This window comes from Acyrthosiphon pisum, chromosome A1, assembly GCF_005508785.2.
Source record: "Acyrthosiphon pisum isolate AL4f chromosome A1, pea_aphid_22Mar2018_4r6ur, whole genome shotgun sequence".
NCBI classification, from domain to species: Eukaryota; Metazoa; Arthropoda; class Insecta; order Hemiptera; family Aphididae; genus Acyrthosiphon; species Acyrthosiphon pisum.
Window position 1 is genome coordinate 151978638 of NC_042494.1, and position 18011 is coordinate 151996648.

The 18011-nt window shown below is 29.5% G+C and overlaps 1 protein-coding gene across 1 annotated transcript in view; it reads left to right on the forward strand.

Annotated features, from left to right (window-relative positions):
* Positions 1 to 18011, forward strand: part of LOC100161456 (apoptosis-stimulating of p53 protein 1) — a 109146-nt gene that overhangs the window by 76885 nt on the left and 14250 nt on the right. The window contains 2 exon segments of the mRNA XM_029488591.1: positions 17145 to 17323; positions 17481 to 17674. Coding sequence (XP_029344451.1) covers positions 17145 to 17323; positions 17481 to 17674 — 373 coding nt within the window.

Genomic DNA, 18011 nt, shown 5'->3' on the forward strand with positions numbered 1-18011 from the left:
GAATCGTTTTTCTTATACAATGATATTATATCATTGAATTCAAATTTAATACCATCCATTATACAGTGACCCATTTGTAATCTACTGTACAGCAGAGCGACATCCACTTACCCACCTTTTTTTTTTTTTTTTTTGACTTACAACAAATATACTTAAACCGTTTAGGGAATGTTTGTTATTGTTCAGATTTAATCAAAATTAGAACTTTAAATGTCAAATAATATTGCTCCAATGTTTTTTTGATACTTGAAGGATAAGATTAAAGTATTTTTACTGATCCGAAACATAATAATAAATTCCTAAAAAATATTGTAATTTATTATAATAAAATGAATTGTTTGCGCCTCGAGTACGCTAAATGTAAAACGCAAAAAACGTATTAATATTTATTCGATTCCAGATCCACGTCATCGAGTACACTCGTAGGTACGATATTACAGAAATATTTTTTATGGGAATTCTAAGCGATTAAGAATATATTGTTTTGCGAACTGTCTTTTTCTCACATACTCCGCGTCTCACTACCAATAACCGTCTGTCGAGCGTCGGCACGTAAGAACTCTGTCTAGGAAGTGAGCATTCATCCATCCTGAATATAAATATATATATTATATAAAGAGATAGAGAAAGAGTTGTGTACACGTTATGAAATAATAAATTTCATCTCTAATGGAGAGGAGCTGCACAATCGATTTATCTCGTAACGGTAACTGTTTTCTTTTTCTTTTATTACGACACACACACACACAAACACACACACACACATATACATACGTACAAGAGGTTTCGTGGTAGCAATTTGTCATTTGATTTTTTATTTTATTTCGTTCACTCACCATTATATTGGATCTCATCCTTTTTTCTTGTGCCATATATATTATCAACCATATACTACCTACCATTTCGTCACCTCGTCGCCATCGCCGGTATTTGCACCGTTTTGTCGAACACTACACTTTAAACGTCGTCATAAAAAAAAAAAAAAATATATATTATATAGAATAATAATAACCAAATAAAAGTAGGTATAAACACAAAAATAAAAACCACCATCGATTATATTATGTATTTATAAATATCACATATCATCGCATATATGTTATAACCTACCGACCTCCCAGAGTTTTTAGATATCCGCCACCTTCGTGTTCGAAATGTTTAAACTTTGAACACGCACACAGCGTACCATGTTACGTGCGCACGAGACATATTTTACAAGTCGCGTGTTGTGGCGTACCTATGGTGATTTTCGTCATCGTTGTTGTTGTCGCTATATATATAATATATACATATATGTATACGACACTGTTTTATACTTATTTATGATATTTTTTTGGGAGGGGTGGAAGGGTTGTGGGTGTTCGATATCGATACGTATATACAGTGTATAATTGCGTGTGGCGTGAGCTGGGCGTATCTCGGTACAGACGGGTAGCCGGCGGAGTACTCTATTTTTCGCTGACTCGACCGACATCGTATTTTTATCGCCACTGATTGTCTGCCGGTTGCCTCTCCGTTGCGCTCGTATCTGTATTATTATGTAATTATAATGGTATCGAAAAAAAGCATAACTATAGATTATCAATCATATATGAAAAATCATGTACGTTACAGTTTTGAAATAGCCTATTATACTATAACATTATGTCTATATAATATTATTGTACATATATTGTACCTACGCGTATGAAGACGTACACTATACGCTGCATGTTCGGGAGCGGCGCAACTGAATTTAAATCTGTTAATCGAAATCCATTCCTATTTCTATGAACTTGTATACTAATTGCTATAGATAGGAGAGGTTCGAAAATGATACCCTAATAAACTATTCAAGTTGAGTTTCAATCTAGTTTTATGTGTAGGTAACTCAATAAAGTAATTTCGCATTTTTTTAAACTAAGTAAGATTTCTTGTTTTTTGTTTGTCTGACGTCATAACATGTGGCTACGTGGGTCAATCAATTTTAAACTATATACCTATGAAACAAATTTAGTATTATATTACCATACGCTTTTTATAAATTAAAATAAACTACCTAAATAGTGTTATGATTATTACGCAAGTTTACCTAACCCATTAGACGCTGGAGCTTATACAGATAACAAATTAAAGTGCAGTACATCAATAAATTGAAAAATGCAAAAATATATTTATTCCTGAAATATTTGTCGAAGGATTTCTCAAATTCACATGGTTTGAATACAACGTAAATGTTATAAATTAAATTATGGGTCATAAAAAAATAACAAAAAGGCAAAACGAATATTATTATAGTTTTTCGATTCCAAAACTTGATTATGTCCATATATATATGTCAATATATACGATAGACGTAACAATATAATATAATAATAACATGTGTGCTCTAGTCTAAATACGCATCGTCTAGGTACCACGGTAAGGTTGGCGACAACGTCATCATCCTCCTCTCCCCAACCTCGAACATCCAAATTCCACGAAAGCAAGCGAAGGGTAAGGTAGTCAATACATTAAGTTTACTATTCCACGGACGCGAAGGGGTGAATTAATTTTATATAACGCATATTTAATATTCATGGTCCCCCTCCCCTAATAAAATTCACATGTCCACAGATAAGGTGGTAATCTTGAATACTTTTATAATATTTGAATAACAGTTTTTTCTAAACTAATTTTTATTATTAGAATTCTAACTTAGAAAACATATTATGTTGGTATATAAATTATTAAAAGACACACACGCATTTATATGCGTGCCTATGTAATAAATATTACTTAAAAAATGTTCATGGATGGAACGTATTTATAGGTATCCTCCCCAAGACCACATTAATACAATAGCACTATTGATTATGTGGTAAGACATAGGTACCCACGGTAAATCCATATAGGTACTCGTATAAAAGCCGAGTAATCGTAATTAAAAAATTTAATTTATAGACAATTTAAAATTATTTAGGAAGAAATGTTGAATGAACTGGGTAAGAAAATTATAGAAAAATTGATTTGATATCTTACAATTTAAATTTAACTGACCACATGTATTTTATTAACGATAAGTAAATATTAACAATTGTTTTTAAAGGTTACTAGCTGATCCCGTGCACTTCGTTGCCCATTAAAAATGGGTCTTCTTCCTTTTTTTCATCAACATAGGTCCTGTCGTTTAGGAATGTACAAATGACAAATACACAGATAGACAGACAAACATTAATTTTTATTTATATAAATTATTTCATTATATTTAAATGTTATGACATAATAAGACAAATAAAAAATATTTGATTATTTTATTAAAAAAACTCTCAATAAATGTATTTATTATTTATAACAGATAAGTCAATACTCAATACACAATACAATTTTTTTTGTACCATGGTCAAATACAAAATGTTATTCAACTTTATACCTCCATACGAAACATATTTTTAAATCAAGTTAATAGAATATTAGAATGATTTATAGAAAACACATATTGTTAATATCATTAGGAGGTTTCAGTCAGAATTTTCTGGCTTTGTCTAACACACGTGCAATATTGGATTATAGACGTGTTTTATTGAAAACGTACCGATTAATCTAGTGAAACTATAATAATTATGAAAACAAATTTGAATTCAGCATAAAGTCTGCAATGGAATACCCGGGCCACTTTTTGGAATTTATTTTAAGTTTTTTTTCAATGATTAATTAAATTTTCAAAATTGTTGATTTTTTAAAATCGATTTTGTTTTTCATGTTAAAGACTGATATTCCAAAAAGTGGCCCGGACATTCCATTGTAGACTTTATGCTGAGTTAAAATTTGTTTTCAGAATTCTTATCGCTTCACTAGATTAATTATTGGTACATTATCAATAGAACAAGTCTATATAATCTTATGTTTCGCATGTGTTAGACAAAGACAGAAAATTCCGACTGGGACTGTCTTAATATAATTAATTAACAAATTAAATAAGAGTGGAGATAGATGATCTCCGTAAAGATCATCTGATATTAATGAAATAAAATCTAAAATAACAATTTTATATTTATCAAATTGAGATCTTTGAGTGAAGACAGAAATAAACCAAGATACTAAAGGGTCAACATAGCCTTTTTAAAGTTTATTAATTAAGAGTTGATGGTTAATACTATCAAAGGTTTTTTAAAAGTAGGTGTATATAACATAAGCAGGTTGTTAGATATGGAGTTTAAAATAAATTGTTTATAAGAGATTAAATCAGTAATGGTAGATTTATTACTTCAGAAACCATGTTTCTAAAAATAAGGGTGAGTTTAGAATTTAGTATTTTCAAAAATATATTTGAAAGGATAAAAATTATGGATATGGACTATAATTGGAAACTAATGATCTCTCCTAAAAGAAATAGGGTTGATAAATGTAAATTCCAAATAGAGGGAAAAGAACCTTTTTTTAAAAAAGTACCTATTAAAAAGAAAAATAATAGGTAGAAAAAGAATAAATCTAAAACAGGCGTGCAAAATTGTGGGTAAGAAACCACCAGGACTAATACATATCTTATAACTTAAACTAATTATCTAATTCATCATTCATAGAAAAACATAAACTAATTTAATTTTACATTTATGAATATAATCAAATAATTCAACTACTGAACGAAGATTAACGTAAACTAGAATAGACACTTTTTTATAACCCGATGCGAAATAACGACTGAATAAATCAACAGTACATGTTTTTCTTCCCCTCTTCAGCCGTTTCTCAGTCCAGAGTTAAATAATTGAAGACCGTAGATGATCTTACATTTTTATAAAAATCCAAAGTTGACAAGGATTTGATTTTAGTGAGAGTTGAACATTCTGTAAATACATTTGCTAATCATTTTTACTTCACAGTTTGCAATCAGTTCAAAAAACACAAATTCAAAAATTTAATTTAGTATTTTTTTAATTTAATATAGTACGAAATATTGTTTTTTGATTACCTAGCAAGAATTTTTAAATTTCTTAGAATACCATTATGATATAAATATATTATTAAATAAACTAATATAAATAGAATATAATTATATATATTGTCCATTAGTTAAAATATTTGATTCCATTGAAGAAAACCTAAGAATTATAAGATAGAATTATGATCTAATTTAGATCATACATATATAATTGACATAAATAATGGACGGGGCTTCAACATTTAATCAATGTTTAAAATGTTTAAATCTGTGATTAGTTTAAATCAATTTATATTTAAATAATGAGAAACTTTTAGTCGTAACAATTGATGATAAATGTGACCATATTGCATTCATTTTTGCGCTAAATTGTGAGTAATTTTGGTATAACAAAAAACATTATGATTTAATCTGCTGACAAATTATATGCGCTCAATCGTATTGTACATTTTTTATCGTGCCTAAACAAAAAATACTGTAATTTGACTAATCCGATTTGAATTATTATCTAAATAAAGGTAATTAATTCGCTAATGGCATAAACCTTATCAGTATAGTATGCATTTGGGTTAAAGTCTAACCAATTAGACTCGATTTCTGATCTTCCAAAGTGTCCAATATGTAAGCTAAACCTTTTTAGTCACTCCTCCATCTAAACATTTTTTTTTTACAAATAATTATAATAGTTAATCACTGTAGAGCTATAGCATAAACCTATATATTCCGTCAGGTACGTATCATAATATTTACCTACTGACTCCTTTAGTCATTTTTCATATACTTCTAACTATGTAACTTAGGGATCAATTCCACTGAGCCTTAAATGTAATACATAAATATTTAAAATTATTAGTTTTAAAAGTGGTGGTAGTTGGTTCGTTGCATGAATATTAAATACAATTTAACTAATTATTATACATTTTATGTTTTATAATTTTATTTTGATTTATCAATATTTTAAATTTTAAAAATTTTAAAAATGTTCGACCATATTATTTAGGTAATAATATTCATACTCTATAAGTAATAATATAATGATAATAATATCTAATAATGTAATGTTAAAACTTAAAATTGTCTTCACGTATTGTATGTACAACATATTTTAAAAATATTGTAAAAACATAAACATTGATTATTCATAAATCGTATCGTGACAATGAATTAAAAAAATATCTTTTCAATATATTTTGATCTTCTGCAAAAAGTAATCTAAATTATATTGCGATGATATTTAAAAACTTTCTTTGAAACTATTTATAAATACAAATATGAATATATTAAAAATGTATTGGAAACTTTTTTCAAATATTATTTTGCCATGTATATACTTTATAGTATATGAGACGCATATTTATATATCATATAGTGGAATAGTGCTTGGGAATGACTCTAAAAAAAAAAAATATTCCAAAAAAACTAATATTTCAAGGCTATATTACATAAAAATCCGTCAGTCGTCACGTTTCAATAATATCTGCAAGTTATTCTGGATATTATAAATCATAAAATACTTCATCATCCCATACCGGAATTGAGATTATTAGATAGGTACATCCTTTATTTTTTGTAAAATATTAGGTGCATTAAAAAATGTCTATGAATGTTTTTGTGTTGTTTAGTTTTTACTATAATTTTTAGTTCAGCATTTAATTTAAACTGTTTTTGAAATCATTTATTTTCAAATTGAAAATATAAATATTTACGAATTATGATTAGTTGAACACTCACTCACAAGTAAAAAAGGCATACTCAGAAAACCAATTATTCAGTCCAACAAAATCTAAAATATTAAGTTTTTAAAATCATAACATGTAGCATTGTAGCAGTAGATTTCACTATGACCGATTAAATTAGAAAAAAATGAAAAACTTGAAAACAATTTGAAACCATAATATTATCTAGGTATTACATGATGCATCGTGACATCACCGTCATATTCAACAACCCCACGCAAATAAGTGGAAATTGGTTAAAATTATTGAGAGGGGGGCTGGAAAACTGTTATTATTTTCCGTTGTAAGGAGATTTCCGTTATAAGGAGGTTTTACCTAAATATCTGATTTTTCATTTTTGAATTTATAAAAATTTGATAAAATTGCTCCATTGCACTTAACATTTTACCTATAATAGATATGTGTCAAGTATAGGTACTTCATCATTGAGTAGGTCATTGTAATGGATGAGTAAAGTTTGAATTCAATGATAAATCATTGCGTACAAAACACAAATCTGAGTGGAGACTAAAAAATAATTTGCATATTTTCGTAATTTTGCAAAAATGTTAACTTACGCTTTATAAAAACGGTACTTACCTATGTATTAATGTATTATTAATAAAAAACAATTATTTATAGATTTTATACTTTTTAAATTACTACAAAACAACAAGATTTATTTTGTATGTATCAGAAATTTCCTTCAAAGTTGAAGATTGAATCGTTATTCTACTATAAAAAATATCTCCAGACACAAAAAAACACTTGTTAATATAAAATCAATACATTTATCGCTTTACTCAGAATCTGAAATAGTGTAGGTATCCCGATATCAAAATATTTTGATAATTTTTAATTTACAGTACCCATTGAATTATTCTGCAGAAACATCATCATTTGTCTTAATCAAATCAAGCATTCTTCGAGGCTAAAAGACTGAATAAATTATATCCATTAAAATTATTTTAACTATAAAATATTAAATTACAAATAATTACAAAAATACGTAATTATTATGACGAATTATCTAGAAAAAAAAAATCCACTATAATCACGATTTAATATTTTTATTAAAGAAATTAAATTAATTATATACGAAATTCGTATTATATAACGTACCTTAGTCATATTAATATTATGATATAGGTAGATAATTTAAATTAATTATACTTTATAATGCTACATAATATTATGTATTAATACTTTTAAGATTATAGCTTAAGTCATAAATTAATTATATTAATAAACAATGCAGTAAAATATTGATTAATTCAAAAACGAATTGCTAGTATGTACTATTGAGGTCCATATAGGTATAAATTTAAGACGAAGTGGAAATTGGAAACGATAGATTAGGGCAGGTATCAATAATCTGCCGAATATAATATATTATACTCTATTATATTATATCTTTTATAGCATTTTATAAGGATGTTTCGATGGAATCAATAAATTTCCACCGATAAAATCTAAAAATACATAAAAAAAAAGTTACATAGGTACATAATATATTATTTTCTCAACTAAGTAGATACATTTAGAATTAACATCATAGATTATGTACGTACTACCTTGATTAGCTTGACCATGACGTGTGGTTGCTAGAACTACTGCCATGTTCTGTCAATTATAGTAGGTATATAAGTTCTAGTCTATGATTAGAACAAACTATCTGTTTTCTTATCAGCACATGTTATTTGTTATCTCTGCAAAAAAACCTGTAAAAACATTAAATGACATTCACAAAATTTGCTTTTATATAATTTATAAATATGCATATTATAATTATATAATATATTTTATAAGACACTGTCTAACTATATTACCCGACTTCCCTGAGTTAATGAAATTAATCCATCTTTCTATCGTTTTCCATTTTGTTTTTGTTGAAAAATATAATAGAAACACGTATTTTACAATGATTAATTTATGATTTTCCACTACTTGATTCTGGGCTTATTTTTGATGTAAACAATAAAAACTGGTAACAGATTCAACATGAATCAACGTCCGTACTCCGTAAATCCAATATACCTAGTTAAGATTGGTAGATATTCGTTTTTATGTGCTCACATAAAAAATATGTCCATAATTAAGAGAGAAAATCATAAAAGTAATTATTGTAACCGTGTTCTTAATAGTATTTTATTTTAATATTTATTTGTTTTTAATTATGTTTGTAAAATTTTTTATATCATATTTCTTTTAATTATGATAGTGATATAATATATAACCAATGGCAACAAAAAATAATATTCGATTTTCGTGACCTAAAACTAAATTCATATCTGAGCCTGCCAGAGGAGTTGAAAAATAAGCTGTAAACACCCTCCAAGTGCCAATAAGAATCTACAAATGTAACTTTTATAAAAACTTTTTTTGAGTTCTATATTAACTGACAATTCAAAAACTTATACATTTTTGATTTCTTATTCTGGATTTCCGCATAATATGTGGATAATAGTAGTATATTAATAATATAATAGTATATTATTATAGTGGTTTTGAATATTTAATTTGGGTTTAAAAAGCATAGGTACAATTGTTTTATTATCTAAAACAACTTAAATAGTATACGCTTACATATGTCTTAATAATACGATGTAACTGATTCTAGTTCTCGGTTATAGCACTTTGGAATATAATAAACGTAAATATATTTTATATTTAGTTTGCGTTAGCATGTGTGTAATAATAATATAATAATATTATAATGTATACAAACACATAAAGTATAGATATGACTCATATGAATCTTGAACGCCTACAATTATTCGTTTATATCATTGGATACATCTAAATTTGTTTATCTTTTTATACTCACAAGTGATTCTCGTCAACGTCTGAAAACCCGATCACCACCACCACACCCGCCGTCTATTGCTAACGTAGATGTACTCGAATATGGGAAATGGTGTTTTTTTAGCAGCAGAAGTAGCATATTTATCACGTGGTTTTCTCTATAAATATAATACATAGTCTGACAAATATATTAGGTGTGATATTATATTATATGCTTGCGTGCGTGTGAAAAAGTAAACCTACTCGTATACAGTTATACGTATACATTATACCTAACTTAATACATGGCTAGTGTACGTATATTATTATTTTTATGCGCATGAACGTGCGTAGATTTGAGGAATGTTCTGTATACTCGATAAGCACACTTCTATATATATATATATATATATCGTATGGTATAATATACATATACACATTACACTATACCGGGTAACAGAAAGGAGTCGAGAAAAAAATTGAATTTCACAAATGGAAACATCGCGTACAAACGTGAAAGACTGTGATACTTCGCGATTCTCCGGACATTTTATTATATTTTTTTGTGTTCCATTAGTGTATACAGAGATTTTCGTGTTTTTTTTTTTAACAGTTATGAAGTATCTATATTAGACGGACGAATCTGTTTGATGGTGTAAATGTTATGTTTCTGCTAACATATAAGTAAATTTGCATTTGAATACTGGTAGAAATCACTTGTAGTTAATTTTAAACGTAACCAAAAATTGGATTTTATGGAGAAATCTCGTGGTCCGACAAAATTCTATTTTAATAATGAACCAAATCCTTTGAAATTCACTTTAACCGGTTTTTACTGAATTATTATTAAATTATCGTTTAATGGCGTCAAGAGTCAACTAGGTGTATCATATAATTATAATATTATAAATTTATATTTACATAACATTGAATATAATTTCGAGAAATGGCGTACAAGCGATTTATGGTTTCGGCCGCGATATACCCTTTACTAATTTCTCTCTTCCGACGTGTTGTTTGGTATATTTTCGAAACAAAATCGTGAATAATTATTTCTTTAATATGCGAAGTACGGAAAATATTATAATATCTTCTTTACCCGACGGCACAAACCAATAGTTATAATTTATGATTCATTCATGTTAACAATATCTTAAAGACCATAGTCATATAATTTGATTTTTATCGAATTAAGTAAATTTGAATAATATGTGTGTCGTACTATGATGTATTTATTTATATATAGACTTAACCAAATTGTAATTATTACTCAATCTTATAGGCTGTGCTGTAAGGTTAGATAAGCGTGTCGATATTTTATACTGCCATAAAAGTTAAAGTTTATGTTTTCTTCTTAATTCAAAATTAATAAATAAATATACAAATATATTGCACAATGCCATATACCTAAGTATTTAGTTTTTCACATATTATAAATCTGGTATCTTAAATACGTATATGTCATTTATATGACACATTTGGTTAACGTTTGTTTTTGATTTTATGAAATTGGATAGCGTCCATGTAACTTTCACGTACTTATACCTACATGCTCGTTAACTAACCTAACCTTCACGTAAAGGCGTAACGAAGACTACAAACTTATTAAACACGAAAAGACACATTTGAATTTACAGATTGTCATTTAATTTATACTTATTTATCGTGGTTTTACATTTGAAGTCAGTATACCGAGAATATACAGTTTAATTTTGCATTTTTAAATTGATTTCATTTTAAAACTACCATGTCATTGTTTTGGTTTTTAATAAAATATTATAATAACCAAGGACAGAGGACAGAAATAAAAAAAAAAAACCTTAGTAATCGCCTTATTTGCCAACCATTATGTAGGCACTGGGTAATTTCCCGTTTAGTAATTTTTAATTACTCGTGACAATTTCGTCCGAGACCAAATTGCTGCGTACCTACTTAAGTCATGGTTAATATGAATTGGTTTAATAACGCTATGCATTATTAACCGAAAATAATTTACGTGAACAGTACACAGATTATATCTGCCAACAGTATTATTCTGACATATGACGAATTTGTAAACTCATTGTTTTTTAAAAATATTTTAAAATGTTGAGTCCATAGAACATGTTATCTGGCTATATATCGTGCATGACCAATTTATGAGATATTATTTTAAAATTAAAAACCGTTTGAACCAGGTTACCAGGAACATATTTTAGAAAGTTTTTTTACCAGATCTTCAACAAAAATTTTAGCTTAAAATTACGAACACTGTATGCTCGTCAAACCTGAGACAACCTGTCGTTCGGAGTAGAAGATAAAAATGTTTTACACATTGTAATATACCGAGGATATATGGTCAAAATATGTGGGCTATGGAATATTAAAATCAGAAAGCTAATTGAAAAATACGAGTTAATTTTTAAAAATCTTAACTATATCGTCCTATATAGTATACCTATATTATAAGATCGTGATAAGTTGGATCAGAAGTTTCGTGCGGATATTTTATTATAATATACAGTTGAAATCAGTGCGCTCTATATAAACACTCGTTCTGTGATGTGCAGCACACCTGCAGGCGGAAGAACTATATATGCGGAATAAATAATATCCATTTGCCATATATTACAATAACCAACGTTTCGGTGGACCTAACTCTACCACCGCAAACGAAATATTATCGTCATCATTATTATTATTTATTATGCGTTTAACCGACCTTGACTCGCTCACAAGCACGTATCTTAGTATATATTCGTATAACTATATATCTATTTGGAAAAACATATCGGTTGTACGTATACATATTATATTATGTGTGTATAGTTTATGTGTGTTGGTGGGGGGCGGGGGGGAGGGGTGGCAGTCGGCGCGTACAACGGCAGAACAATTATTTTAAATTTAGCCGCTGGCGATGGCAGTGATTTGTCAACGTCACGAGGTCGCGAAGAAGTGTTCGGAAGAGAGACACGAATAGTGTATGTGTGTGTGAAAGAAAGAGTGAGAGGGAGCATAAAATAGTGTGACGACCATGGTGGTGGTTGGCGGCACCCATGTGGATGAGCAACAATTTATATTAAAAAACTTTTTTTACTCCTCTAAAAACCTATATTTATATACATAAATACATATCATATACGAGCGCGCGTGCTCAATGGAAAAACGTCGTTTTTTATTTTTGTTTTAACGTCTCCCATCCTATACTCTTTGTACTTCATCCGGCTTAATGGCCGAACGAATAATCTTCCGTTTAAAAAGGCTGCGGGCGCAAGCGGCGTGAGTAATTCCGATTCGCGAAACTATTAGGTACACTATATATACGCGCGTTACTCCAAAAAGAGACATTTGTGCAATTATAAAACGTTTAAATCCCTATTGCGTGGCGTGTGAATTTTACAAACCAGAATATATATGTACAACCTCCTTTTTCTCCTCTCCATAATCACGCTCCTCGACTACTTTTAACACCGAGTCTAACGCTACGCAAATATTTTTTCCAACAAAAACGTAGTCACCGTGACTCGAAACAACGAAAAAATAACCTACCTATATTAAAAAACAAGAATGCCTCTCGAGATAGATTTGCATGTTTAATACACACATGGATTTTTCCCTTATATGTACTCCGTCGTATATTCAGAGCGGTACACCACCACGTATTCCCACATAATATTATATTATTATATCTGATACAGGTGGCCCTATATAATATTATATAACTACGTGACACGATAACGGATGAATGCGTGATATGTGCGTACGTCAACCTACCGTCGAAGTTTTCAAACGCTCTTCTGCCTCCTAAGCCGACCGCTCGAATCATTTATCCATCAGATTTTAATTAGGCTGTCGTTTTCATAAGCGCGCTTTACATCGCGACCGTCCCATACTTGATAATATACGGTTTGTTGTCATACATAATTTAATAATAATGATATTAATTACATCGAGCCGGAGCCTTTACAATTTATAGTTGTTCACTCAACGACGGTTTTATTTCTGACTCATTTCAACATAGGCTTATAATAATATCTACTACTTAGTAATAATAATAATAATAATAATGTACCTGTTAGGTTATACTGCAATATTATAGGGAAGTAATATATTATTATGCACCCGGTGATAATCCGGGAAAACATGTGATTGACTTTACATACTATGGGTAGGTACATTCTATACATACTATACATGGTGTATATTATTCCAATAGATTCGTGTTTAACGACTCCTAAGCATCTAATTTGTGCGCGCGTGTCTCACTCGCGGTGGAGGTCGTGTCGTCGGTTTACTATCCTGATTTCGAAATGAATGTCAATACTTAATTAAATTTTGTCCGCTCGTATATTTTATTAGTTTGTCGAACGTTCGTATATATATTAGGTATATTGTTACACAGTGGTGTTTCTATTTTTCACTTCCCCTCCCTGAATTCGGCCAAAAGCACGCGTACTTATTTGCGTAATGTACAGTCGTTGGTTTTTGAAAGTTTATCGTGGCATTCTGGAAGTAATCTTCCATCGAAGTAATTACGAGTGCTGTTGTTCATGGCAATATTTCAAACAATTATTAATAAGTTTAATGGCGCTACTGAAACACCACAGACTTACGCGTATTCCGTTTGTAAAAAAGTAATAACACCCACAACAACCATTTGGTGTACCTACCTATAGTTAAATATTTAAATATACAATAGGTACATATTAACTATCGTGATTTAAATAATTATGATCATAGATTAAAAGAGTCACGTATCACATAATGTCGCTTCGCGCATATCCGCAATAATTTTCAATATAATATAATATGAAACACTGCAGAGAAGACCAAATAATATACTAATACTTGCAGTATTTTGAGGTATTTTATATATTAGGACATGGGTGGCTTATAGATTATTGTGGCGGGGTTGAATTGTATAATTACGTTTACACATAGTAATGTATATATAGTTTCTAATCAGACTTGTGTAATTTTATCGCGCATATCATGTATATACTTAAACACTTTGAATCGTATAACGGTGCGCTTTGGAATGGAACAAATGCCATTCAACCCATTATAAAGTACAATGAACTTGGAGAACAAAGTACTCCAATTGTTGATTTCGTTAAGGAAAAAAAAACATGGCAACGATGAGACACATAATGCTTAGAATTTTATTTTTTGTCATCCGACACGATAATTACATATTAATTACACTTTTTACATGTATAGTTGACGATTATCATAACAATGCATTCGTATTTCAATGTTATATATACATTATACATAGTATAATACTCGTTATATTGTGAATTTTTTTATAATTTTCTTACACCCTAACCGTGTTCATGTAATGTACGACGTTGTATGTACATATATTATACTCCTACTCTTTAGTTTGTGTACACAATATGCACCGACTGTACCTATCATTTTCATCATGTGATTATTATTTTTGAAAGGATTTCATCTAATTTGGAATTCAACGAGTTATAAAATACTAATTTGTTGAAAACCGTATTTAGGGTTCCGTACGGTAAAACAGAACCCTATTACTAAGGCTCCGCTGTCCGTCCGTCCGTTCGTCTGTCACCAGGCTGTATCTCATGAACCATGAAAGTTAGAAAGTTGACATTTTCACAGATTATGTATTTCTGTTTCCGCTATAACAACAAATACTAAAAATCGTAGAATATATAATATAAGCAGTGTTGCCAACATGTTTATAGCTGAAGATGGTACGGAACCCTTCGTGCGCGAGTCCGACTCGCACTTGGCCGGTTTTTAATTTTGATAAATGTAGTAGCTGAATACTTGGCGTTGAAAGAAAATAATTCTGATTGTTTAACTCTTATTGAGTATAACACGCTGTGAAAACAATGTCTTTTTGAGTGTAAATGATATCATATTTTAATGTATAGCCATCCCGATCGGCGTTGTCCGCGAGGTTCGCAGCAGTATACTATCAGGTAGGCAATCTACTTGCAGTAGATGTCGGACCCCGTGTGGTTTGTACGTAAGTGTATAATTTAACTCTCAAGTATCAAAGTTATACCAAGTTTGTTGTTTTTACTTAATTCAACCTATGGTGGATTAATACAACCAATTAATACAAAATCCTAACCTAACCGTACTGAAATCCGATGAATAAAAAAACCAAACATTCGTATGTAATATGTATAGATAAAGCCATAAATTAAAAAAAGGAAAAAAATATATAAAAACAATGCTCAAAAAATAGGTCCACCGAGACCATGGTTTGAACTTCAGACAATCTGTGCCACTACGCCATTTGCAGGCGTATCGTTTTAATAATAATAATTATTATTACACACACAAACATTTATTTTTATATACCTATATAGATTTATATCATAAATACGATTGTTGTCATGACTATACATTTGCTTCAAATCTGTAAACACTATATTTTAATGTAGTATACAATAGGTAGGCGTATAGTGATATAAATGTCAACAATGTGATTATCTACTTCAACGTTTCGTAATGAATTATAATATACCTATTGTAAAAATGACATAACTTAGGAAGATTGTTAAACTATTTTTTATAATTGTAATTTATCAAAACACAAACTGGTGTATCAGTATTTGAATACAAATTATTAATATTCAAGTATATTTTCATAATATTATAGGCAACTGTGATTTATATAGTTATTAAAATCATGCTTTATTTAAGATTTTTAGTGAAGTGAGAAACACTTTTGCTTTCATGTCTTGTTTTTAACAATTTTTATAACAATCAAAAACATATTAACTTTATACTAATAATTTTGGAATATTGAAAAAAATCATCATTTTGTTTTTAGTATATATTATAAGTAGGTAGGTACTTCATATGAAACGAATGTCAGATATTAATAAGTAACGTTTAATTTGCATTATTTCCTTCTTACCTTCTGCACCTATTCACTGACTGTTACACGGATCATACACTAATACCGCGACTCACAGCAATATTGTCTATTAGGTTCATTATTCCTTACTCATTCGATGTCCTACACAAAAGTGTCAAGTATGGTGAATTTCATTCCACGATTTCAATAAAATTTATGAGTTTGAAAATAGGTGTACATTTGGTAACAGATATTATTATAATAATTAATCGTTCTTAATTATTCTTTATTTAGTAGTAGAAGAAAAAAGAATATGTAATTCTAAAGTATTAACGGTGCATTATATTTTTTGAAGGTATTCATACAAGTGGTTTTGAATTATAATGCAGTTTGTAAGCTCAAGTTAAGTTATATTCATTTACTTACGATGAATGTGGTGAAGCTGTTTTATTGGTGACTGAAGGAATAATCGAATTAATAATTACAGTGTTAATTTGGAAATCAATGTATTTCTAGTACCCTGACAAATTACTACAATTTATTTTCTACTATGCTACAACTTACCGTGAAGCCCGGCAATAAAAATATGTTACGCTTTGTCAAACGTACAATATATGACCATTTTTAGACAGGTCACAAAAGGGATTTAAAAATGTTAAATTTTAACCGTAGAATTTTGCGCCCAAAAAAACCATTAGAGGTTTGAAGAAAGTTATTTTGTTTTTTTTGCTGGATAGTAGTTTTGAAAAATTGTGACAGTTTGAGATTAGCCCAAAGGTAGATTTCCCGGTTGAAACCTACCACGTGACTATTTCCTTTTTTACCCCGGGGCCTTAATGTAATCGAGTTTCATATTATTTAATACTACAGATACAACTACACATTTATCACATTTAGACATTTCACTTTGTTGTTTCAGCTTCTGACCTGGAATCGATCCGTGCCTTGTTTAATGAAAAAGAAAAAGAACTAACAATGGCTGTGGCTAAAGTGGATGAACTAACTAGGCAACTAGAAGACGTCCATAAAGGACGTGGTCATGCACAGCCTACATCTCCGGCCTCCATAGAACTTGACAAACTACGAGCCGAGTTATTAGTGAGTGTTATTGTTCATACATTTTAGTTATGATCTTATAAAGTTAATTTCTGATATTTCCAAATAGGTACTATTTTTATTTATGTTTAAATTAAACAGGCTATATACTTATATAACGCTAATATAATATATAATTTGTTTTTTTTTAATTTTGAAGTACCGGAATAAATTGGGTGAACAGCAAACTGCCAGGCTAGTACAACAACGTGAGGTTCTGTCCAAAAGACAAGAGGAAATGGCATCCATTGACCGGCGAATATCGGAACTACAAGCTAGGTTACACAGGAAGAGACTGCTCAATCAACAGCTGGCCAATCAAATACAGGCTAACAAACCAGGCCAAAATAACAGGCGAGTAATCATTTTGAGCATAATAATGCTAAAAAGAGATTTCCAGAAGATCTCGTGAGACGGGTCATCTAATTACATTTTAGTTTCTTGTAAACTATTAATGTAAGTTTATAAAAGAATATTCATTTTGTTTGCGATGAAGTCACTATGCTGTTAGATAGATTGTGGTTTTATACAATAGGCCAGGGGTCACCAACCTTTTTCAACAAGTGAGCCACATTAAACATTTTAAGTATCTGGTGATCCACCACTTTTTAGGTACAGTTTAGGTAATTATTACAATTTTATAATATTGCATGCAGCCTAATAATTTATTGTATAATAATATTCTTATTTC